Raw genomic sequence first — 24,389 nt, 5'->3', positions numbered from 1 at the left:
GAGCCCCCTCCACTATTCACGGATGAAGGGGCTGGACCAGTTGCTACAGCCATGCCTGGCCTGAGTAACATAGCTGGTTTAGTGCCTAACGCACACCTCTCTCTCAGGAAAAGTCATCGTTGAAAAGATTGCTCTGAGCAGGGTTATGGGAATGGGCTGGGACCACTGCTGACCTCCCAAGTGGGTCTGTGGCTACCCTGTGCCAGAAGGGAAATGGAAAGGCGTTAGTCCGTCTGGGAAAAGAGGATGTCGCGGCTGAAACCCAAATTTCTTATGACTTTCTGATCTCTCTGGTCTCACCTCGCCCCACTTCTCTGCTCCAGGCATGACAAAAGGGTGTTTAGTTCCATGAATTTTCTACACTCTTCCCTCCGGGGCTTTGCACACACCGTTCCCTCTGATGGAAACATCTTCCCCTCAAGCCCTGTCCTAAGCCAGTCAATCTGCCTTTCTTCCTTTCTTGCCAACAAGACTTTACTGGAAATAGTAGGTATCCAGTCCCAAGGGCACACCCTGGTCTATGGGCTGCCCATCCTCCTTTGCTGTTTTCCCAGATTTACAGTTAGAGGTGGCCACATTGTACACTTTTGGGCCAATGACACCTCCAGGGGCAAGTTTTGCTTGCTGGATGCCTTCTGCTTGGCAACAGGTGTGAGCTATGGTGCAGCCACCACCCAAGATGCTGCAACGGTAAGGTGGTGAGTCCTGAGAGGAGAGAGGGGAGGCCAAGGAAGAGCCAGGCTCCTCGGTGGCACTGCTGAGGTCATGAACAACCGTGGAAACAGCCTGCCGCCAGACTTCTGTGAGAAGATAGGCCTCATTTGTGTGCAACTTCAAAAAGGTCACTTCCTCCAGGAAGCACTCCCGACTACTTAGAACAGGACCAAAGGTCCCCTCCCCGGAGAGTGGATGCACCGAACCTTTCATGCCGGTTCACCACCCATACGCTCCAGGAAGATGAGGTCAGTGGCAAGGGCCCATGGCGTTCACGTTTTATTCCTAAGCCAGGATATTTGTTGGGTTCACAAGCATACCTGGAGCTGATCACTGACACAACCTCCTTGGGGACAAAGACAGGGCCTGGTCCTCATGAGCTTACAAAAGCCAGTTGAACTGTGACCACCACATAACCTCCAGGGAAGGGGTGGGCAAGTACACACCCATCCTGGAGTGATGGGGGGCGCTCAAGCTAAGAGACAATACGGATGTTCCCAGCGCAGGGAGGCCAGCACTGCCTCAGACATCACTCCGCAGGCTGACTAAACAGTTTCCTCTCTCCATCCCGGTCGGGTTTTAGTTAAAACCCCACCCAGCCACCCTGGTGGTCTCATCACCTGCAGTTTGGACTCAGCTGGACTTAGAAGGACAGTAAGACACCCAAGCTTCTGCCCCCTCCCGTAGAGAAGCAAGTCAGAAGTTGGAGGATCTCTCAACACTACAAGACATCGTACCTTGGTGATTACTAAAACTCTTTACTGCAAAACTTTGTGAAAGTCTAGCTTCAAGTCACCCAGTTTCTATCTTCACATTTCAGGTGTCAACTTTCTTTCTGCATTATCCCTCCTGAGGGCTAGTCCTGTCTCTCTCAGCCAGCAGGACACCAGAGTATATATACCATTGACAGGATGCATCCATATACTATTTCATTTAATCCTCAAAAGAATCAGTATTTTCATTTCACACAGAAATAACACTGGCAACACCCGCTGAGCACTACGGTAGCTACCTTATATAAGCTGTAGCTAATCCTCCCTAAAGGGGCCAGTGATCTATATTCCCATTTGCAAGTGCAAAAAACTAAGGTTCAGCACGTAAATGGTCAGAAGCCAGGTCTGTCCAAATCCAAAGCACTCTGTGGCTGGGCCAAGCCCAACAAGAGACCCACCCGTGGAATAATAATACCTGAGCAATAGTACATGGGTGGTTAGGGTATAAAAATTTATTACACATACAGAATATTACCACTAACAAATGCAGACAGGCGAGGACACCACGGTACGGGATGGAGCACGGCTAGCTCTTTGGAAAGTGAACAGGTCGGGTGGCTTGGAGCCTCATGCCACGCGGGTTGGCCAGTCAGATGGGAAAGCACATGCCGAACTCCAGGGACGTCGGGGCGTTCAGTGACCGCTCTGGGTGTCGGCAGCCTTCCCATCTGATCTGGGGCTTCGAAGGACGCCACGCCCAGAAGCAAGGAACTGAAGCAAGGGGGCTTCCTAAGGTGGCCCAGGCTTGTCTCTGAAGTCACGGCAACACCAGTGTCAGCATTGTGTTTAATTGGATGATTTCCACAAACTACACACGATGCTTCTAACCATCACACTTCAGTAAAGTACAAAACATTAAGTTACAGGCTGTGGGAAGAGAAGGCAGCACCTTCCGGTCCCAGTTGGTCTGGGGGGTAAGAGTGGGGGGAGGTTTCTTTTTAAACCGAGCCCCCCATTTCAATGTACAAAAGAATTACTCTGATCGGTATTAAATTGTATTGAAAACAAAATGGACTAAAAAGCAAATACTACTCTATGTTGGGGTGGAAATGGGAGGAAAGAATGAGTCCTTCAAAGCAGGAGGGAGACAGTTGGGGAAGGTTCTGTGGCCGTGACCCTTGGCGGTCACTCACGCTGCTCCATTTTTACTTTTGGTGGTCTCAGGAAGGTCCGGTTTTTCTTCTCTTTCTTTCCTTTCGTATTGGCTTGGAAGTTTCGCCAGCTGTCCACGCGACCATCTCGACTTTCCTAAACACAAAAGGGGTCAGAGGTGAGGAAACCAGCTGGAGAAAGGAAGGGCTACACCTGCTCTGCCGTCCCCCTTGTATGCCGACCTGGCCTGGTCCTCTGGAATAATCACAGTATAACAAAGCAGAGGTTTCCCCCCACTTCCATGGGCCCAAGAAAGAGTCATACCACCCCCAAGAAGGCAGGAGAAACCACAAGCTGAAAAGGAGGATGAGATGAGTAAAACTCACGACAGTGAGGCTATCCTTTGCTGGGGACCTCTGGCCTAAATATTTGGTGCTATTTCTAATAACAGTGCATGCTATTTCTAATCCTCACGTATGGATGTGAGAGTTGGACCATTAAAAAAAAGGCTGAGCACTGAAGAATGGATGCTTTCGAATTGTGCTGAAGAGAAGCACTCTTGTGGAGAAAGCTGAAGCTCCAATACTTTGACCACCTGCGGCAAAGAGCTGACTCACTAGAAAATACCCTGATGCTAGGAAAGGTTGAGGGCAGGAAAAGATGGGGATGACAGAGGATGAGATGGTTAGATGGCATCACCGACTCAATGGACATGAACCTGAGCAAGCTCTGGGAGATAGTGAAGGACGGGGAGGCCTGGTGCGCTGCAGTCCATGGGGTTGCAGAGTCAGACACGACTGAGCGACTGAGCAACAACATTTCTAACCCTCACCAAAAGCCGTGGTGTGTCATGCCACTACACAAACAAAGACACCAGAGCTCACAGGCTGTATCCTTTTCTCAAAGCCACCTGTCTGGCCAACAGTACAGTCACTCTTTCTCCCACACCCTCCTTCTGCCCCCTAAAATTTGGACGGAGATGTGAAACCAGCATAATGCCTGGCCGGCTGTGCTGGGAGGACCACAGGAATCCTTCCCCCTTAAAGAGGGGCCTTCTCATTTTCGCTCTCTGCACACATGCGGTGGGACAGAAACAAAGCCAGCATCTCTGGTTAGCCAATCCCTACCCTGAATCCTAAATGGTAACAGAAGATAAGACCAAATGTGGCTCAACTCAGGAAACCGGGCTGAGCCTCTGAAGGATGAACCAGGATGTCAAAGAGGAATCAAGCCCAAAGTCTCTCTGCAGGCAGGACACTAGGGGTTACAAGAACCTCAGGTTCTACTCACAGACCTCTAAGTGGGGCACTGCTCCACATTTATCCCTAAATTAAATGTGTGAACCACTGTCTTGAGCCCACTTGGCAGCTGTGCCTGTCACACCCCTGCCAACAAGCTCCAGAGCAGAGAGGCGGCTAAGCCAGGACTCGGTCCCCAAAGCCCCTACTCTTCCCCACGCGCACCACCTCCCTGACAGTCTGCCCCAGGCAGTCCCAGGACTGCCCGGCAATCAAGTTTCTCAGCTGGGAAGCTTTCTCCCTCTGGAATAAGAGTCCCCCGTCACCTTGGAAATTTACCTCAAAATTTTTCTGCCACTCCCTTTCTCGTTTGGCTTTTTCTTGAGCTTCAATCTCTTCCTCCCGCTGTCGCTTCCTAGGAGGAAAACCAAACCACAGGATTTAGATGGCACTTGGAGACTGTGTTAACCATACAAGTGAGGCATCTTCCCCACAGAAGCCAGCATACAAAGTCAGACAACTCCCTAGGGTTCTCCTGGAAAGGGCTCAGAGCACTTCACGAATGTCTCACTCTAAAACACGCACATGAGACCGTGGCAGGGCCGCGGGGCAAAATACAGACATTGCCGTTACAGAGACAGATCTGGTCATCAAAGCCCAGCCAACACTAACCGGAGGTTCTGGGCTCAGACCCTGACAAAGCCATCCTGAGAACCCAGGCCACCTTACTTCCATGAGTGGCCATCACAGCAGCAAAAGTTCTCATTCAAGAGGATTTCTGCACAAAACCCTATCCCCAAACAAGCCACTTCACACAATCCCAACTAACAAAACCTAGTTATTGCTGAACACCAATCAACAATACAAAATATGTAAACTAAATTAACCTCAAGATTTTTATTTTTTTTTAACTTTTTTGGTCACATTGCTTGGCTTCTGGGATCTTAGTTCCCTGAACAGGGATCGAACCGAATCCTCAGCAGTGAAAAGCATGGAGTTCTAACCACTGAACCATCAGGGAAGCCCCAGCCTCGAGATTTCTGATGAGGAAGACAAATCACATTTTAGGGCAATAAGTACACTGTAAGAGATCACGTTGTACAGTACTAAATACTCACCAAAATTGCAGCCACTATTCACACAAAAGGCTCTGGCCTCAGTAACTGCCTACTTCACTCCAGGAAATCAGGAAGAAAACAACGCGCACTCTTGATTATAAACGCCCTAAGGACAAACCTATTCAATATTTCCCAGAAGTCTGACAGAATTCCTTACCCTAGTGATTCCAAAGTTTTCCTATTTCAAGTACTTAAATGATGTACTGCAGAGTAATTACTTCATCAGAAAAATCCCCAAAAACCATCTTGGTTAATCTAGGTATTTAGACATGGCTTAAACGAATATACCAATATATACCTTTCATGCATCTCTTTGGCTTCTCTCTCTTTCCTTTTAATTTCCAGCTCAGCAAAGAGTTTCATTGTCTGTTTGTATACTGCTTGTTTGAACTACAAAAAAAAGAACAAAAGAAAAGTAAATATTTTATCAGCAATTTGAATTAAATATTTTTTGATAGAGCCTAGAACAAAGGCAAATTAGACCAACAAGGAAAAACTGATGCTGGCTCTCTCCTGGGAGATAAATAACACATATATCTATGAACTCTTCCACATGAGGATGATACAGAGGAGCTTTGCTCCGGTAAAAAAGCATCAGTGGGGAAAACAAAAGCAACTCAACCTGCTTATCAGAACCATGGAAATTTCAGAGGGCCCTTTCCAACTTGCAAAAATAATCTCCAATTTTTCTTTCTACACATATTTCATAATTAGTCTGAGTGAGGCCACTTGAGGCCTAGTTGTACCACTTGAGGGTGCCATCAAGCAGACTGGTCCCGGAAGTCTCTCGATTGAGGCAGAGCTACTAGCTATCCCCATCTTCACCCCATTATCTCTTCCCCCTTCTTGCACAATCCCTTATCTCAAGGCACATGGCCACCCAGCATAAATGCCTGCATCTCCCAGGCTTCTCTGTAGCTAGTTGTGGCCATGTAACTGAAGTTTCAGCGAATGAGTTGTAAGGAGAAGTGATGCAGCTACTTTCTGGAATGTTCTTGGAGGGAGCACACGTCTTCCTTCCTGCCCTCTCCTTCTACCCTGCCGTGCGTGAGGGTGACCACATCTCCTGGACTGCGAGAATGAAGTCGACACACTCGGTGGCAGAGCTACAGAAAGGAGGACACCGAGGCCTCAAATCACACAGTCCAGCAGCCGTGTCCCCAAAGACGGCTACACTGGGGAGAGAAAGGGCACCGGCTCGTTCAAACCACCATCATTTGGGGTCTCAGTTGTATGCAGTTGAACTTGTATTCTGACTCACACATTGACAGAAACAGATAACACAATATTATATTTGTAACACAAGATAAACACTTTGTATATTTCAATATACAAAGAAATATAAAAAAATAACCCATCATGCAGATTTCATAGGGTTTATATCCTAAACTCAAAGACACTAGAGCAACGGGTGATATATGGAGAAAAAGGGAAATAAAGGAATCCTCAAATTACTATCACTTCTGAACACTGTTACCTGCCAGGCAGTGCTCAAGGAAAGCAATGCTGACAAAGTCCAGTCCCTAATAAGGACAATGAAAGAGGCGATGGAAGCCATATGAATATTTCAATATTTTTTAAAGTTCCTGGATGAACCGTTTCTGGTGATTTTAATTTTTTTGTATTTCTCTGCTTTTTCTGAATTTTCTATCATTAGCATGTGTTCCTTTATAATCGGGGGGCAGGGGGTGGGGCAGGGAGGGGAATAACTAAAAAAAGTTAAGGTTCTTAACAACAGAGAAGGACCAAGGAATATACATGAGTCTTCAGAAAAGACTAAAAAGCATAAAGAGAAGGGAAAGTAGGGCTGAGGAGAAAAAAACTACAATACTGAAATGGAGTAAACCTAAAATTCAGCAGAAAAGATGGCCTAACAGTTCTCAAGAAGCAGTGTTGCCACACAGAAGAGGGGGCCAGCTGCTGATGGAAGGAGCTGATAGGAAGCAGCCCTAGCAGGACAGCTGCCCCTCTGCGAATCGTTTAAGATAAGCGTGTGGGTCAAGTTACTTGACCTAACTTGAGGCAAGATTAAGATGACCTGACATTTTTCAGGCTAGTGAGGCAATGAGACACAAATATATAAGTAGAATCTCTCTCTTAACCAATCCCCACTGAAGAGCCCACAGGATCGACCGATGCTTGCCATTTCCCTGAAGCATATTGTTACCTGAAGCACGACGGGTGCCCACAGCTGGGAGACAGCTGTGCGCTCAGAGTCACTGTGGCTGCTCCCAAGCGGACCATCCCAGCTGCAACTGCACTGTGCTTAGGCAACTTAAAACATCACAGAAATGGATGAATGTGGTCATAAAAACAAATGCTTGCTGGCACGTTTGTTTCCTGGCTCCTCCTGACTGCATGGGCTTTTCTCTAGCTGTGGCGAGCAGGGACTACTCTCAAGCCGCGGTGCACAGCTTCTCACTGGGGTGGCTTCTCCTGTTGCAGAGCACAGGCTCCAGGCCACACAGGCTTCAGGAGCCGCCGCGCGTGGGCTCCGTAATTGAGGCTTCTGGGCTCTAGAGCTCTAGCCTCAGTAGCTGTGGCACACGTGCTTAGTTACTGCAAGGCCTGTGGGATTTTCCCAGATCAGGGATCGAACCCATGTCTCCTGCACTGGCAGGTGGATTCTTTACCACTGAACCACCAGGGAAGCCCTTGTTGGTTCTTTTAAAACCAAGTGGAATGCTTTAGAAAGAGTCAAACCTAAGACTCTAAAAATAACTGCTGTTGAATTCAAGGTACAGGTGAGGTATCTGAAAACAACAACCTAGGATTCTGCTCTGGGTCTGCTTCATAGGTACCTCAGTTTGCGATGTTCTTCAGGAGAAATTAAAAGCAGGAACCATGGACGATGCTTTGAGTGTTTTATAAAGTCAAGTGTGAGCTCCAATAAGCAGACACATCCTCAAAGGAAAAGCCATAGTCCTCTGTCCCCCAAAGAGTTGGATTTTTCAAAAGGCAGAATGCATGTACGTGTCCACATTGTAAGGTAAACTGCTTCCAGCATGCGCCATCAGTCTTCGCGCCTCCCTCTCTAACCCAGCAGCCGTGAAGCATTCACACGAGACGCCGTGGCCTTTCCCATTTCGAACCTACCAGCTCGGGGTCATCCTCCTCCACATTTGTAGGCTTTCCTTCCTTCTTTAATTGCTTTTTTCGCTCTTTCACCTAAAAAGAATTTTTTTCCCATCAAAAAATGAGCACTTATACTTTGACAATATCCATTAAGCTGCACACATATGATGTGTGCACCTTTCTACAGTTGTAACAAAAAGTCTGCATTGAAAAAAGATAAGCCCCTGCCTCCCCTCCAAACCAGCAATGCAATCGAAGAAAACGAGGAACCGGGGTCCCTTCTCCAACCTCATCTAAAATCCAACACACCAGGGGACAAACAGGGGCGCTGTTCCCAACTCACATCCCAGGCCAGATCCAAAGAGTCTTTGACACAGTGAACAGATTATGCATTTATCTTTCAGGGCTCGTGGTTATGTGTTTATAGCAAAGAAAGTAGATCTGTCAAGTTTTAAAGAAGCTACAGAATTTGCAGCATCAAATATGACTGTTTTCTGGCATTTCTACACCTGCATTCTGGGTAACTGTCACCGGGAAACCTCCTTAAACCAACAATTTTCACATCATTTTGGCCACCATTGAGATCCCCCCAGAAAATAAATATATCCATTCACATAAGAATGGCATTTACTCCAATAAATTACCATTCAGTCCAGCAAAACGCCAAGTGCCTTCCAAGCTCAGAAAGGCCCTACTGCCACCCTGTGGTCAGACAGCCTAAGAGTGGTGGCTTCTTTACAGGCAAAATACAGAGGAAGGGTAACAATTACAATAATTCGTGGACAAATGGTCAGGTCCTTTCCTGGGTATCTACCAGAATTTGGCCCTCGAATTCCAGCGTCTGACCAACAAGACACAGTTATGGCAGTCTGTCTCTTCTTTTTACTCATTTCCTTCATCTAAACTGGCCTCATCCCTATGACTGGTTATACAGTTGTTACAGATACCAAAGCTCTTCCAATAAAGGGTCACATCTATATTCATTCCCAATAGTAACTGCCCTTCTAAAACAGCCGCAAGAGTTTTGCCCCAGGTGAAAAATTAAAACAAAGACCTTTCTTAAGATAGCTAGTTAGAAAATAGTTAAGATAGTTTCTTAACACTTCCCACCACTCAGGAGATTTAGGCATTTAGGCAAAAAAATAAAGCCAGCTATAAGTGAATTCATTTCAGGTGAGTCCTTCCCAACCCTGCTGTAACACAGACATGTACCTCCTCCTGTTTTTTTATAAAAATGTACTCACATGCCCTTGCCAGACTTTCTCAAGCCCCTGTTTCAGCTCTTTCACAGAGACAAGGATAACAGTCCAGGGCCAAGCAGCAGCACGGCTGCTCTAATGTTCCACTCTCAGAACAGGGCACAGGGCGGAGAAGACAAAAAGAGCTTTCCACACATGGGAGTGCTAGAGAAAGAGCTAGGTGCAGCGTCTTGGCCATGCACCCTCAGTGCCAGGAGTGAAGGCCAGCTTCAGGCACACACTGTGCATGACCACAACCACCGCAAAGGAGCGGAGGCCACAGGGGCAGTCGGGCCAGGCAGGCGTTGCTATGTCAACAGTAACATTTACCCTCCTGCAGGGTGCCCGAGGCGCACCAATACTTCCTGTAAACACAGCAGCACTATAAATACTTACGGTGTGTTCCACGTATTCTTTTCCTGCCTGAATTACATCCAGGGCCCTCTTCTTTTGTTCCTGATCCAGTAGCAACTTGTAAGCTTTGTCCACAGCTAATGCAAAACATTGAAATTAACTGTTTCTGCAAACACCCTCTCAAAGTCTGAACTCTACTCAGGCAGTGCAAATGGACTTGTGCCATCTACAAGCATTCCCTACTTTGTTAAATTATTTACTGTTGTTACACTAATTTAAAAACATACAACTATGGCAATGACTTTCTTTGAGAGCCTTGGAAGAAAATTAAATATATACTCAAGGCTAATTACACCATATCTAGATTTAATTCAGTGATCAAATTCTTCCAATTATTTTTTATGTTCAAAGGAAAAAAAGAATGAGCCTACGCAGTAATAGTCTTTGTTGGCACACAAAAGTTTTAACTAAGCAAAGTTAAGGCCTATTTCTAAACAGTAACATTCTGCTTTGAATGACAACTATTCTGAAAACCACAGCTTCTTCACGACCAGAAGACAAAACTACAACATTCTTTTCTTGATCCAGGACTAGGAACACTTAGTCCTTAGCATTGACACAGTGTTACTCACAAGCAGGTAAATTTACAAATACCTTCAAAAGCCTTTTGTGCTCTGTCAGCATCATCTTGATTTTTGTCAGGATGCACCAGTATGGATAACTATAATCAGAGAAAAGTTAGTTTTTCAGTAAAAGAAACTTTTAATAACTCTTCACCTGCACTGCACCTCTCTACAACCAAAAGCTCTAAGATACTAGGGCAAAAACTGTTAGCCAGAAGCTTTTTTTTTTAAATTAATAAATGTCATAAAATGCCCAGAGGTATTATACTAGTCCTTAATAACATTCAATTATCCACAGGTAAATGCACACAGGTGGAAAACAGCTAGCTGAGAACAAATATCAGCCTGGCATCATGAAGATGCTCTGATAATTTGGGTGAGGGAAGGGAAAAATGAAAAGTACCAAGTTCCTTTTATGTTTCTTACATGGAGCACTACAAAGGATTAAACAGGTCTGAGATATCATCTCTTTCCTGAAAGAATTTCTAATATGAAGCAGTAGCTCTCAGTTCCGGCTGTGCTTGAACCTTGTGAACATTTTTAGGAATACAGGGGTCTACTTTCCAGCCTGAGACCTTCTGAATGAGTCACTGGCATCTGTACTTTTTAAATCTCTTTTAAATCTCTATAGACTGTGTATCACAGACTTCCCAGGTGGCTCAGTGATAAAGAATCTGCCTGCCAATGCAGCAGATGCAAAAGATGTGGGTTCCTTCCCTGGGTCGGGAAGATCCCCTGGAGTAGGAAACGGCAACCCACTCCAGTATTCTTGCCTGGAAAATTCCATGGGCAGGGCAGCATGGCAGGCTACAGTCTACGGGGTGGCAAAGAGTCAGGCATGGCTGAGCATAGCAGAGCAAGAGACTGGGTATCAGATGATATTATACAAAGGAACTGGTGTTGATTTGTTAGGTGTGACAGGCAGTTATGCAAGAAAATGTCCTTTTGGGGAGGGGATATATGTATACTTATGACTGATTCACATTGTTGTACAGCAGAAACACAACACTGTAAAGTGATTATACTCCCAATTAAAAAAGAAAAAAGAAAATGTCCTCTTTACTTTGGTGGGATAACTGCTTCAGTATTTGGGTGTTAAGTATCACGGTGTCTGTAATTTACAATTCAGCCAAAAATACACAGCTACTGAAGGAAACTATTGCATACAGATGGTGAATATATGGGCTCTCATTGTTTTATTCTTTCTTTTTAAAATATAATTAAAACTTCTTATGACTAAAAAATTAAAAACAGAACCCTTCACAGGTGACCCTTTCAGACAGCCAGGGTTAAGAACCACTGACCTGTCACTGACAGACAGAAACAGCTTGAACACAGGGATTGCGTTGGGATAAAAGCAAGTGGGCCTCTAATGCTAAGCCCAGCACCACCGGAGCCGGAATCCTGGGTTCCAATTCCAACTGCAATCACCAACTCGCTGTAAGACCCTGAGCAGTTCACTTACCCCGCCTCAGTTTCCTCCTCTGTAAGTGGGGCAATACTATATACCTTTAGATCACTGGATTGTTATAAAGATGAAATGAGATAATGCAAATAAAGAACTTAGCGTACCAATACACATGAACAATAGCACATAAACAAGACCTAGTCTAACTGCTCATGCGTGTAACCTCATTCAAATCCTTATTAACAATCCCAAGGTAGTCACTAGTGTTACATGAATTTTACAAATGAGGTAACAGGGCACAGAAAAGTTGAAAGTAACTTGCCAGAGCTCACAGTGCTTGTAAGAGGTACAGCCAAGACTGAAACTCAAGTCATACAGCTCCAGCACAGACTCTTAACAATTAGGGCTTATTAACGACTAAATAAAAAATCTGAGTTATTTGTATTGTTACATAAATAGTCTAAAGGTTTGACTATGAATTTGAATAAATGCTTATTTAACTGGGGAAAACTGCTAATGTGCTACACTAGAAAACTAGAAATTTTAGAAAAAGAGGCAAACGCTGAAGATAAGTGCAGAGTAGAACTCAGGAACCGAAAAAAACTATCAAGTTATATCATGGGAAATGACTGGGTGGGCAAAAATTAAAAACACCTTGGCTTAATAATAGATCTGAAGACAATTATGAGTCAGCAATGGAAAGGCAATGACTGTATTGAAAAACCAATCACAGGGAACTCCCTGGTGGTCCAATGGTTAAGACTCTATGCTTCTACAGCAGGGGGTGCACGTTTGATCATTGGTGGGGGAACTAAGATGCTGCATCCTTCACAGTGTGGCCAAAAAAAACTTTAAAATAAAGTACATAAAAGATGTAAGTTGAAGAAAAAAGAAATTTTAAAGGCATGAAATATAAAGAAATTTTAATTTCCAAAGACATTAGAGGAAGTATGATTTATTCAGCTCATAGAGGAAAAGGGTGGGGGTTACTCAGCTGTCAAAACTGGACTGAAAGTCAAAGCGTTAGTTGCTCAGTTGTGTTTGACTCTTTGTGACCCGATGGACTGTAGAACACCCAGCTCTTCTGTCCATGGGATTCTCCAGGCAAGAATACTGGAGTGGGTAGCCATTCCCTTCTCCAGGGGATCTTTCCAACCCAGGGATCAAACCCAGGTCTCCTACGTTGCAGGCAGATTCTTTACCATCTGACCCAACAGAGAAGCCCCAGACTGGAAGGGTGTTTTAAAAGGCTACTACAAACTCTACAGCCTGAGTTACTGAATATTAGAAAGAGCAATAATCAGAGGTCTTGGATCTCCTTTCTGAGAGAACTTTCTGAAAGCACTCTTTATATTAAATCAGGTATCTTTTGAGTATTCATATAGGTTCACAAAAGATAGAATTATTGAGGAATGGGATCTTAAAAGTAAATCACTACTATAAATCATTTAACATGTTCTCTCCTAGAGAGATGATCCCCTTACCAAGCCAGGGGATTTGGTAAGTACCGTACAATATGACTCCGTGAAAGCTTTCTACGCTACCTTGTACTTTCCCCTCTTAATTAAGGGGTTGGAGAGATTCTATTTGGATGTAAAATTCATCCTATTCATAGGTAAGCTATGATCATTCAATTATTTAAGATTAAGTCACTGTAATTTGTTTTGAGAATTACAAAATTTAAGAAAAAAAAAATAAGTTAAAAGTTCGCCCAAAAGTTGTTTAACAGTTAAGTCTGAAGAAAATCACATGCTCAACACATTTTCAAAAGGCTCAAACTCTACCTATTACAGGAATAGAGTACCATACCTGCCGAAACCTCTTTTTTATTTCTTCATCTGTCACTTCAGGATCTATCTGAAGAACCTGGAAGAATCAAAATCAAAACTGTAAAAGAGATTAAAAGAATTTACAGATTTAAGAGATGCCCAGTAATTATAATTGACATCTAACAGTTGTCAGCATTCTAGAACAGTTCTAAAAAATGTTGAAGAAACAGAAATGAGTAAACCTGTAACAGAGTAACAGCTATAGTGTTTCAGGGTTCTCAATTAATTCAGTGGTTACTTTCACTCCATCAGAAAAATAATAAATTACCCTATAAACAGTACATGCTTCCAGACCATGAGAAAAATGTTGCCTCCTCCTTCATTCACTCCTTTTCATTAAGTAGAGCACCCACCCTCTACTTATCTTTGCAAATGTGGAGAAAGTATAGCAACTCAACAAGGAAATAATTAGGCTGGCTATCTGTTTGTTTTTCTTAAACGAGGAAAAACTGTTGATTTTCAAATAAAGCACCCCCCCACAAGACTACCTGATTTTTTTTTAACAACAGTAAAAGATGTTTATCAGTTTTCACAATCAACTAAATAAAAGATAATTACAACTGCAAGCCATAATGTTAACATTTATAAAATTATTACATACAATTTGGAGGCTTAAGTAGAGTGATGTGGTAAGTGGAGATACACGTACTTGCACCCAGTGTTCATCCATCCAGGCAGTCTGTCTTTTGGTTGGTGCATTTAATCTATTTACATTTAAGGCAATTATCAATATATATGATCATATTACCATTTTCTAAATCGTTTGGGGTTTATTTTGTGTAGGTCTTTTCCTTCTCTTATGTTTCCTGCTTAGAGAAGTTCCTTTAGCATCTGTTGTAAAGCTGGTTTAGTGGTGCTGAATTCTCTTAACTTTTGAGTGTTTGGAAAGCTTTTGATTTCTCTGTCAAATCTGAACAAGAGTCTTGCCAGGTAGCATATTCTTGATTGGAAGTTCTTCCCTTTCATCACTTTAAATATATCCTGATTTTTCACCTCAATTCAGAAATGCAACTTGGCTCCATGTTAAAATTTACACAGCTCAATGGTTCTCAACCTAGAGTGGAAACCCGAGACCACTGCCTGGGGCTCACTCTGGGAAACTCTGATTCCAGCTCAGCAGAACTAGCGTACAGCGAAATGGCAGGGACATCTGTTATTTTTTGCACAATACGGTTTAAAAACAAATTTTATCATTCTTCTCCAACCCTGGGTATCCTGGTGTTGACATTTCTCATCAAGGATTCTGATCCCACCACCACAACATAGATTCATTCAAACATTTACACAGTAGCTACTACCTGCTGAACATGCTGCTATACCCTTAGAAATGCAAAGATAAATAAGGGAAAACATTTTTTAAATTACCATAAATACAGTTTTTTAAAGAAGGGTTCATTATAAGAAATACAATTAAACCAGATGATTTCACAGTTTACTCCATAGACTCAACATAGCATCTATTTATTTACTTAGTATTCAAGGCATAAGGAAGGGCAGAGGGTGAGAAGGTCTGTTGGAAATTCAGAAGAGCAGGCCCCACATCAGTGAGACTGAATCAGAATCAAAATTTCAACAAGATCCCCAGGTGATCTGAATCATATTACAGCTTGAGATTCCTGGTTAGGAAAGATGACAGAGGTCAGAAATAAGTGTGTTTGAGGTTAATAGAACTGATGATCAGTCATTAAAGGGGATAAAGAGAAAAAAAGATCTTGAAATGAAAAATACATACCAAAGAAGTTAAAACTGAAAAATAATCTGCCAAACTTAGTCAGATGCTTACAGAGTCTCAGAAAAACTTGACAAAAAGTAATGTCAAGATTTATAGCAAGCTGTCCAAACATTCAAACAGCCCACCTACAGCAGCAGAGTTATTGGTAGACAAGGAGGCTGAATGACCCCTACATTCAAGAGACTTCTGAAGGTTACTACAAGAGCACACCCATTCTCAAATATCAGGCATACAACTGGGGATGAGGGAAAAGGAAAATCTTTAAAACAAAGACTTTTCAAGAATGAGTGTGCCCCACCATACCACCCCAAGAGAGAAAGGAATTGGGAGTGGGGGGAGTCACTCAAAAGGAAAAATACAGCTAAATAAGATTTACAGACAAAGGGAGATAACCGCACACACACAAATATTTAGAGAACCCTACCTTTCCTGGTTCTGAAAAAAAGGAATGCACTGGAACAAACAAATGGAAGTCCAGCACACCCAAAAAGGTGTTCAGATGAATATGAAAGGATAGAAATCATCCCGCCTTCACAAAAAAAGAAAGCCTCAATAAAGCTACAGTCTAGAACCAATCATGCCAAATGTATTTCATAAACTTTGACTGGTTCCCTGGTTAAAAACTAAAATAGTTATAACCGAGGGTTTTGGGGGCTTTTTTAAGGACAATTAGAGTTATTTGAGTGTGGACTCTATCCCCGATGATGTTTACTGAATTGCAGTAATGTGGTCTTTCCTAGGTGTGGTAATAGTGTTGTGGTTATGTGGAAACGTGTTCTTGTTTGGAGAAGAGGAATGCTAAGATACCTAGCCATGAAGCATCAATGTCTACAGCTTCCTTTCAGACGATTTGGCAAAAATGAAGAGGGTATGTATAAATATAGGGTTTCCCAGTCACTCAGTGGTAAAGAATCCACCTGCCAATGCAGGAGACACAGGTTCGATCCCTGGGTTGAGAAGATTCCTGGAGAAGGAAGTGGCAACCTGCTCCAGTATTCCTGCCTGGGAAATCCCATGGACAGAGAAGCCTGGTGGGCTATAATCCATGGGGTCACAAAAGAGGTGGACGTGATTTACCAACTAAACAACAACAAAAATGTATAAATATACACATACCCACAGACACATGCCAAAAGTTATTTTTCCAAGACTCAGATCATAGATACACTGATCACTGCAACATGTAGTCACTGAGTGCCTTCAAAGTTAGCTAATCCAACTCCTTTCCTATCTTTAAGCATTGGAGGTGCCATATGTAGCCGTGAAACATAGTAAAGACAACAGGCCTAAACCAGCCCAAACCTCTTTGAAGCCCGTTTACACATTCAATACAAATTATAAGCAACACGGATTGCTAGATACTGTGCTCACTACTGTTCTCTTGGAATTTAAGGTCCACAAAGGAAGGAACAGACAAGTCACAAGTAATTCTCACCAACATGATAAATACTATGTCAGTCACTATGACTCTAAGGAAGCACACAGGTCTGTTCAGACTCTTGGAAGATTTTTCTGAGCTCCTACGATGTCTCTGGCTTTGGGGATGCTGCAAAGAAAAATCCACAGTCTTGGACCTCAGAGAGTGAATAAATCATCACACAGAAACGAAAACACTTGACTGTGGCATTTACATCAATATAAGTTCCTGAACTCAAACCAAGTGCAACTGTCACCTTTAGGATCTTCTGCTTGAAAGAGAAATCCAGTCTTAGGTCATATCTGAACTCTCTGACCTGTGAATAATGTGCAAGTTCCAGAGTCCTGTGAGACAAATATCTTTCTTTCCAAAGTGCCAAACAAGATAAACAGAAAACAAAAGTCTGTGGTGCTGCCTTCTGGGGCTTTAAAGTTAAATAGAAAAAAGAAATATGAAGAAGGCAGGACTCAGCAGGAGCACAGATTCATCTAAGCCTATGAAAGGAAGTGGGGGAGGAAACATTCTTAGAATGCATAAGAGAAAGATGCTCGCTTAACAGCTGAAGGTTAGAAATAAGTCCAAATAGGGAGCTGCACTGACGGCAGGAGGCGGGGGCAGGGAAAGCCCTGTGGATTAGAATTCCTGTAATAAGACCCCTCAGGGTCCCTCTTCTACCTGCTGCTCAATAAAATGGTACATAGGACGACTACTCACATTTCAATTTACAGCGAATAGGACAGCTATTATGACATCACTTCTTCTTACCAGGAAAAGACCAGTCTGCTTACTTCTAGAGAAAAGTCTGATTCATTTAGATGTCTCCAGTTGTTGCATGAAGAAACAGAAGTATTTCCCTAAATTGAAGATTTTTTTCTAAATGGAAGATTTTTTTTTTTCCTCAACAGAAAGATTTCCTAAATTTCTAGGAATACCTAATCCTGACCTAGGGCCAAAAGTCAACTTTACAAGAAGACAATGAGGGTGGAGGGTGGATGAATCAAGATTTGGGGATTAACAGATACACACTTCTATATATAAAACAGATAAACAGCAAGGACCTACTACTATACAGCACAGGGAACTATATTCAATGCCTTGTAATAAGCTAAAATGGAAAAGAATCTGAAAAAGAATATATATTTACACACACACACACGCATGGCTGAATCACCCTGCCACACGTGAAACTAGCACAGCGCTGCATGTCACCTACACTTCAATTTAAAAAGACGTCGACAGTGACAGCCACGCTATACAGTGGCCAGCATATTTGTAAAAAAAAGAGAAAAGGCAAAAGTTCTCATGGACAGTCATGGAGTCCTGCAGACTTAACCACCACCTTGCACCTCCTCAAGTGTGCCGACCCTACCTATTCTTTACACATTCACACACACTTCCTACAGGACAGGAGCTGTGGAGCAGGAAGTTCTATTACTGGCAGGACAGCAAAATCCTAGCGTTCACGCTAGTCCCAACAGTGTTACTCCTCATCAACCACATCTCCACAGAACACACGAATTATCTTAACAAATAAAGGGGTAAGCTATACAATCAAGTGATCCCCTTTCACAGTATACACTATCTCAATATTAAAACACAACAGAATGGATATACCGTCAAATTCTTTCATCACCTTTCAAATATATCATCTTCCTCTCTGTCCTCCCCAAAATCATAACTAAACGATTAATGATCAGTTAAGTTAAGCTTAATTAATGATTAGTTATGATTAAGTTTCAGCTTTTTCATTTTCTTCTTCTCTTTCAAATATGTTAAGTGGGACCAGGTAAAGTAGACATTCACTTCAGGTAGGAAGTCAAGATGGTCAAAGCAGAGCGTCAGTCTATCTGGGACAAAGAAGACAAGAACCCCAGGAGGAGTGTCAGCCAGTCACGTGGTGCTGGAACCCAAGCTGGGTGAGAAGAGCATCCACAGAAGGGTAGCTCGACGGGAAGTGCCAAAGTGGGTTGAAGAGGGCATCTCTATAGACAGGTAGCCTGCCCCATGGTGTCAGAGCCTAAGCAGGGTGAGACTGCCAACATGGATGGGCAGAGAGTGCAGCAGCCCAACAAGGACGTCTCCACGAAACCCAAGCCTAGCATGGGGTGTGCAAGCCGAGGCACCGCGAGGTGGGTGTCCACGGAGGAGGGCATCAAAGTAACAGAGCAGCCCAACTGGGACCAGGAGCCCAGGTTTTACTGGCACAGAGAGCTGGAACATGAGCAGAGTGAAGAGGACCTCCATGCAGGGAGTGACCTGGAGTATGAAGTCAGAACCCAAGAAAGGTGACGAGGGTGCTCCCAGAGGAAGGTAGCCTAACACAGGGTGTCAAAGCCAGAGCAGGACAGGCAGGATGCCTGCCTGGTGGGGAGGATGCCGGACCCAAGAAGGATGAAGACAGCTCCCGGCAGCTGGAAGGCAGGCACGGGAGGCAGAGCCAGGTGAGACCCACACCAAGGTGCAGGTGACCTGGCAGTGGAGTTGAGAGTTCAGAGGTAGGGAGAGGGGTTTCTGCATAGCGAGGCAACCTGCGGTTGGTGTGAGAGTGAAGCAGGGAGAGGAGGGCATTCACATGAGGGAAGGGATGGGAGATCAGATTCATACAGGGGCATCAATTAAGTAAACATATAAATTAGAGACAGTGGGAGGGCCTTGGTTAAGAATTTGCCTTGCAATGCAGGAAACAAGCGTTTGACCCCTGATCAGGGAACTAAGTTCCCACAGGCCAAGGAACGACTAAGCCTGAGTGTCACAACTACCAAGCTTGTGTGGCACAGCTAGGGAGCCCACGCAACGCAACCAAATATCCCATACAACATAGTGAAGATCCTGTGTGCCACAACGAAGACCCGAGGCAGCCAAATGCATAAATAAAATACCAGTACTTTAAAAAATAAAAATAACAGGAGCCAGACTGCTATCAGAGAAGGGAACTATGAATAGTGGAAGAAAAACATCCTGGAATAAATCCTGTGTTGTTGGGTTGAACTTTTATGTAATACCTGTATGTGTGTGCACACACAGACACACAAACGCCTTAGCCCTATCTACCAACAGGGCCTGGGAGTAATGACAATGGCAACGGGCATGCTCAGCACCCAAATCTTGACTTCTAAAATTCATTCTTCATTAAAAGGAATTCAAGAGATCCTCAAAGAAATGGTTAATTCAAGGCTGGGTTCAGAGAAGTACAAGAGTGCCTATGAATCAAACAGTGATTAAAAAAAAAAAAAAAAAAAGACAAGCGCTGGCTTGAAAGTAACCTGCTGGTCAAATCTGGGATATCTGAGCATCAGAATAAATAATACTGAATCATAACCCACTGAATAAAATAGGAAACCCCAGGTCTACACTGACAAATGAATAAACTGAAACCTCGACAAGGACAGTACATTCACACATTCTCAAAGTGTTCCTAGAAAGGGGAAAAAAGTTAATTTCATAACTAAACCTAGCAGGCACTTCTTTAAGAGATCAACTTAACATCATTAGTAATAGGCTAAATCAAAATCATGTTCCACTTTACAGGTGACAGAGAGAATGCAGTGTCACTTCTGTGCTATTCTTGTCAACATTGCATAAACTGAATCTAACGAGAAGCCACTATGACAAGAAGTCTGCACACTTCATTGAAGAATAGTCCCTACTCACAACTAGAGAAAGACCCCTTGCAGCAATGAAGACCCAGTGCAACCAAGTAAATAAATAATACTTTTTTAAAAAATCTATACTTCAAAAAAAAAAATTTTTTTTTAATAAACAGGTGTTTTCTTAGATGGAATTACACATGACTATTCTTGCTGTTTGTATTTTTCTAATTTTTATAAGAAACATGAATTACTTTTACCATCAGGAAATGTTTGAAGTTATGAAACTAAGGAAATTCAAAAGTGTACATCCTTGTCTATATGATCATTTTTTGCTTGTTGAGTTATTTTATTGTGGTGAAACAGGAAAGTTTTAACAAATAAATTAAATCAAAGACCCTAAATTTACCAAGGCTAGCTATTCCATAGCACCTGAAAATAAATCTATATATATCTGGGTTACTAAAAGATGACAGCAAGCTCTGCTCACAATAAAGCCACCCAAGTTCAATTCCAACTATGCATAGTACCAATTAGGTATGTGTTTGAAGTAAGTCTGCCCACAGCTAGGTAAAATTCCTTACTGCAGGCCACATTAACATCAGACAGCTCACCTCAAACGGGTTCAAATTGAAGTAGGAGGAACCAGGGCGAGTCAATCTTTCAATCTGATTTTTGGACGTTAGAACTGAATCTCTCTTCTCTATTTGCTTCACCTAAAATAAAGGGAATAAAAACCTCATTAGTAAAGCTCAGTAATGAACTATAAATTGTCATCTCAACAAGTAACTCACCGACATGGTCAGCAAACATTTATTTGCGTGTCTACATGTTCAAGGTACTTTGCTAAACACTTTAGGAATAATTACAACAGCTACCAATTACTGACTTAATATAATGTGAAATTACAAAAACTTTACAGGTGTTGATTCCTCTCAACAATCCCTTACGGTAGGTACCACCATTATCCACATTTTTCAGATAACAAACCTAAGAGTTTGGTCAACTGACTTGTAACCACTCAACTTTTTTGTAACCACTCATATTTTTGCCCAATCACTTAAGTTATAAACCAGAATTTTAACCCCAACAGTTTGACTCCAGAGCAGGGAGCAAGAAGATTTAAAAATAAATATGTCACAGCTATTACCTTCAAAGAGTTTCTACTCTAATGATGGAAGATGTACTTGTGAATGTTCGAACTTAATTCACAACTTTTAAAGAAAGGGAAAATACAATTACACTGAAATAGACACTAAAAAAAATACACCTAAAAAGTATGTGGGAGGGAGCAAATAACTCTACCTTTCTAACTCTAATAGAAAAATCCCTGACCTGAATACGATACCAAGGAGAACAAGCACCAGGCTAGCCCCAGAAAAACATCCTTGGTGCCACTGTCAGAACTGAAATTTTAGTTGGAATGAACCTCTGGCATAGTATATATACTATCTTTATTTCTATGGCCAAAACAGAGTTGGAAAGGATTTCAGTAACAGGAAAAGCTGCTCCTTCTCAGCACCTTCCCTCTTAACTCTTGTAAAACAGCACGCCACTCCCCACCTTCGACCGTACTCTCTTTTTCCCAGTCTCATTTTTCCTCATAGCACTTACCACTACCTAACACTATATTATACATCTGTTCATTATTCAGATGAAAGCCCTATGAAGACGGGATTCTTCTTTCTGCTGTCAACTACCATTTCTCCAAGGAGCTAAACAATACAGGACAAAGTGCATATCAGGTGCTCAATAAACATTAGTTGAATGAGGATTAAATGGTCCTCCTTTAGACATTTTCTCTCATTAAACAAACCATGCCAGTAAATATGTAGATTAAAAAAAAAAAAAAGGTGTCTGCAGGGCAAGCTCTAGCACTGCTGGAGTTTCCTAAGAGATATGGCTCATTTCAATGGGACCACAAAAGGGAAAATCAGACACCCATGATGTTTGTACAGTACCTAATATGAAACCCATAGCCCATGAGCATATAACTTATTTCATGAAAACCGTTCTGTTCATAATCACGAGTAGCTAAGATGAGCGCAAACTACAGCAAAACAGTCATAAGTCATTGCCCCCAGGAGCAAATACTCCGTCCCACAAAAAAAAACACACCAGTCATCTGTGCAATACAGCTCACAAATGAAATTGACATTAAAATTTAAACAAACCAGGATTGCTTTAAAAAAAAAAAAAACTAAGAAATTAAAACAAGTTCCCCTATAATTGTTCAGTACCCATCATTGTTAGTCGCTCAGTCGTGTCTGACTCTTTGCAATCCCATGGACTGCAGCCCGCCAGGCTCCTCTGTCCATGGAATTTTTCAGGCAAGAATATTGGAGAGTAGCCGTTCTCTTCTCCAGGGAACCGTCCCCGCCCAGGGTTCAAACCCCGGTCTTCCGTATAAGCAGCAGATTCTGGGCAGATTCTTTACCATCTGAGCCACCAGAAAACACTAGTACCAGCAAATTAACACTTCAAAGTGAATGAGACATTTTGAAAGTAGACTATAAATGGATGTACTATGTTGTTTTAAAATGTATTATTTCGGAGAAACTACTATGTAACAAAAGTGAAGTCGCTCAGTCCTGTCGGACTCCATGGTGTAGCCTGCCAGGCTCCTCCATCCATGGGATTTTCCGAGCAAGAATACTGGAGTGGGTTGCCACTTCCTTCTCCAGGAGATCTTCCCGACTCAGGGATGGAACCCGGGTCTCCCGCACTGCAGTAAGACTCTTTATAGTCTGAGCCACTGCTGCTAAGTCGATTCAGCCGTGTCCGACTCTGTGCAACCCCATAGACGGCAGCCCACCAGGCTCCCCCATCCCTGGGATTCTCCAGGCAAGAACACTGGAGTGGGTTGCCATTTCCTTCTCCAATGCAGGAAAGTGAAAAGCGAGAGTGAAGTCGCTCAGTCGTGTCCGACTCTTAGCGACCCCACAGACTGCAGCCCACCAGGCTCCTCCGCCCATGGGATTTTCCAGGGAAGAGTACTGGAGTGGGGTGCCATTGCCTTCCCCGTCTGAGCCACTAGGGAAACCCAACTATGTAGCAAGCACTGTTACAAATACCAGAGATAAAAGGTGAATGTAACACGGTGCTTAACTGAATACATCACAGCCAGGTGGCGAGCAACTCCATTCCTCAAATCCACACCAAGCTAAAGAAGTTCACATCCAGCCTTGTTTTTAACTTTTACAAAGTAGCTTCTTCTTTATATTTTATGAAACTTTCTTTTAACCCTCATTAAAACTCGTTTTAATAACAAACTTCGTTCTACAAACGTGAAAATTGATTAGCAAAATCAATGGCTTGAAAGAATTGTCACAGTCACGTTAACAGCCATGCAAAAATCCAATCCGAGGTCCTATGACTCCAAGAGCCATCCTTTTTATTCATTCATCCACTCAACAAATATTCACTGAGTAACTACTACGCAGGACCCGATGGAGATGCGACAGTAAATGAGGCTCAAACCAAACTTACTTCGGTCCTAACATGATACCAAACTATTATCTGCTCTAAGACCCTGAACAAATTATTTCACCTCCCTAAACCTCAGGTATGTCATCTGTAAAATGGAGACAGTGCCTACAAGGCATGATGCACAATGCCTAGCGTTCTCGAATGTCAGAAATAACTACTACTAAAACTCACTACAGAGGACTAAGAGGAGAGAGTGCTTCCGTTTTGAATACAATCGCGGACCAACCCGTTTAACCAGCCTCCAGTAGACCCACTTTCCCAGCCGCAGAAAGCACCCGACTACGTGAACTTGGGAAACTCTGCGCGCGCCCAAGCACTTCGTTGGCCAAACTCGACGCCTCCCCGCAGACGTCAGACCCCCGCCCCTTTTTAGTTTTCCAGGGGATCCCCCTGCAGTATCAGAAGGAGACGCACACACACCCCGAGTCCCCCACCTCCCAAAAGGCCAGACAGGAGGGGCCGCCCAACGGTCCAGGCCAGGAGGATCACTGCCTTCTCCCACTGGGAGGATAGCCCAGGGCGGGGTCGCCCCGGTGCCGCCATTCCTCACTCCGTGTTTACCTCACTGTAGAAGGTCATAAATGCTTCCTCCGTGCTGCCACCTCCACCCGAAGCCCCGCTCTCTCCTGGAGCCGCCATTTCCCCGGCCCAGCGACCACGTGATTCTTCTGCGCAGGCGCCACCTCACGTGATTCTTACAGG

At 43.3% G+C, this 24,389-nt stretch overlaps 1 protein-coding gene across 2 annotated transcripts; it reads right to left on the bottom strand.

The window, feature by feature from the left end:
* Window positions 1-1,966: 1,966 nt before the first annotated feature.
* On the bottom strand, window positions 1,967-24,341 carry DNAJC8 (DnaJ heat shock protein family (Hsp40) member C8). 2 transcript variants are annotated; one of them, XM_068968304.1, is made up of 9 exons: window positions 24,249-24,341; window positions 20,813-20,914; window positions 13,443-13,499; window positions 10,257-10,323; window positions 9,645-9,739; window positions 8,032-8,103; window positions 5,234-5,325; window positions 4,157-4,232; window positions 1,967-2,735 (listed from the first exon to the last, which is right to left on the bottom strand). In XM_068968304.1, the coding sequence occupies exons 1-9, from the start codon at window positions 24,324-24,326 to the stop codon at window positions 2,613-2,615; spliced, it is 762 nt and encodes a 253-aa protein (XP_068824405.1). In that variant the 5' UTR covers window positions 24,327-24,341; the 3' UTR covers window positions 1,967-2,612. The 2 variants fall into 2 exon arrangements, with proteins under 2 accessions (XP_068824405.1, XP_068824406.1); XM_068968305.1 differs by lacking the exon at window positions 4,157-4,232.
* Between the last annotated feature and the right edge of the window lie 48 nt (window positions 24,342-24,389).

The sequence above is a fragment of the Capricornis sumatraensis genome, chromosome 3 (assembly GCF_032405125.1).
Source record: "Capricornis sumatraensis isolate serow.1 chromosome 3, serow.2, whole genome shotgun sequence".
In the NCBI taxonomy this organism is placed as follows: domain Eukaryota; kingdom Metazoa; phylum Chordata; class Mammalia; order Artiodactyla; family Bovidae; genus Capricornis; species Capricornis sumatraensis.
This window is presented reverse-complemented; position numbering and strand designations above follow the sequence as displayed.

Bases quoted from the DNA above. Each gene is read 5' to 3' on its own strand.
- DNAJC8 (XM_068968304.1), bottom strand. From the start codon at position 24,326: ATGGCGGCTCCAGGAGAGAGCGGGGCTTCGGGTGGAGGTGGCAGCACG. The intron at 13,500-20,812 runs GTGAGCTGTCTG...TGATTCTTCCAG, and splicing joins TCAATTTGAACCCGTTTGAG to GTTCTTCAGATAGATCCTGA. The intron at 2,736-4,156 runs GTAAATTTCCAA...TTTTGTGTTTAG, and splicing joins AGTGGCAGAAAAATTTTGAG to GAAAGTCGAGATGGTCGCGT.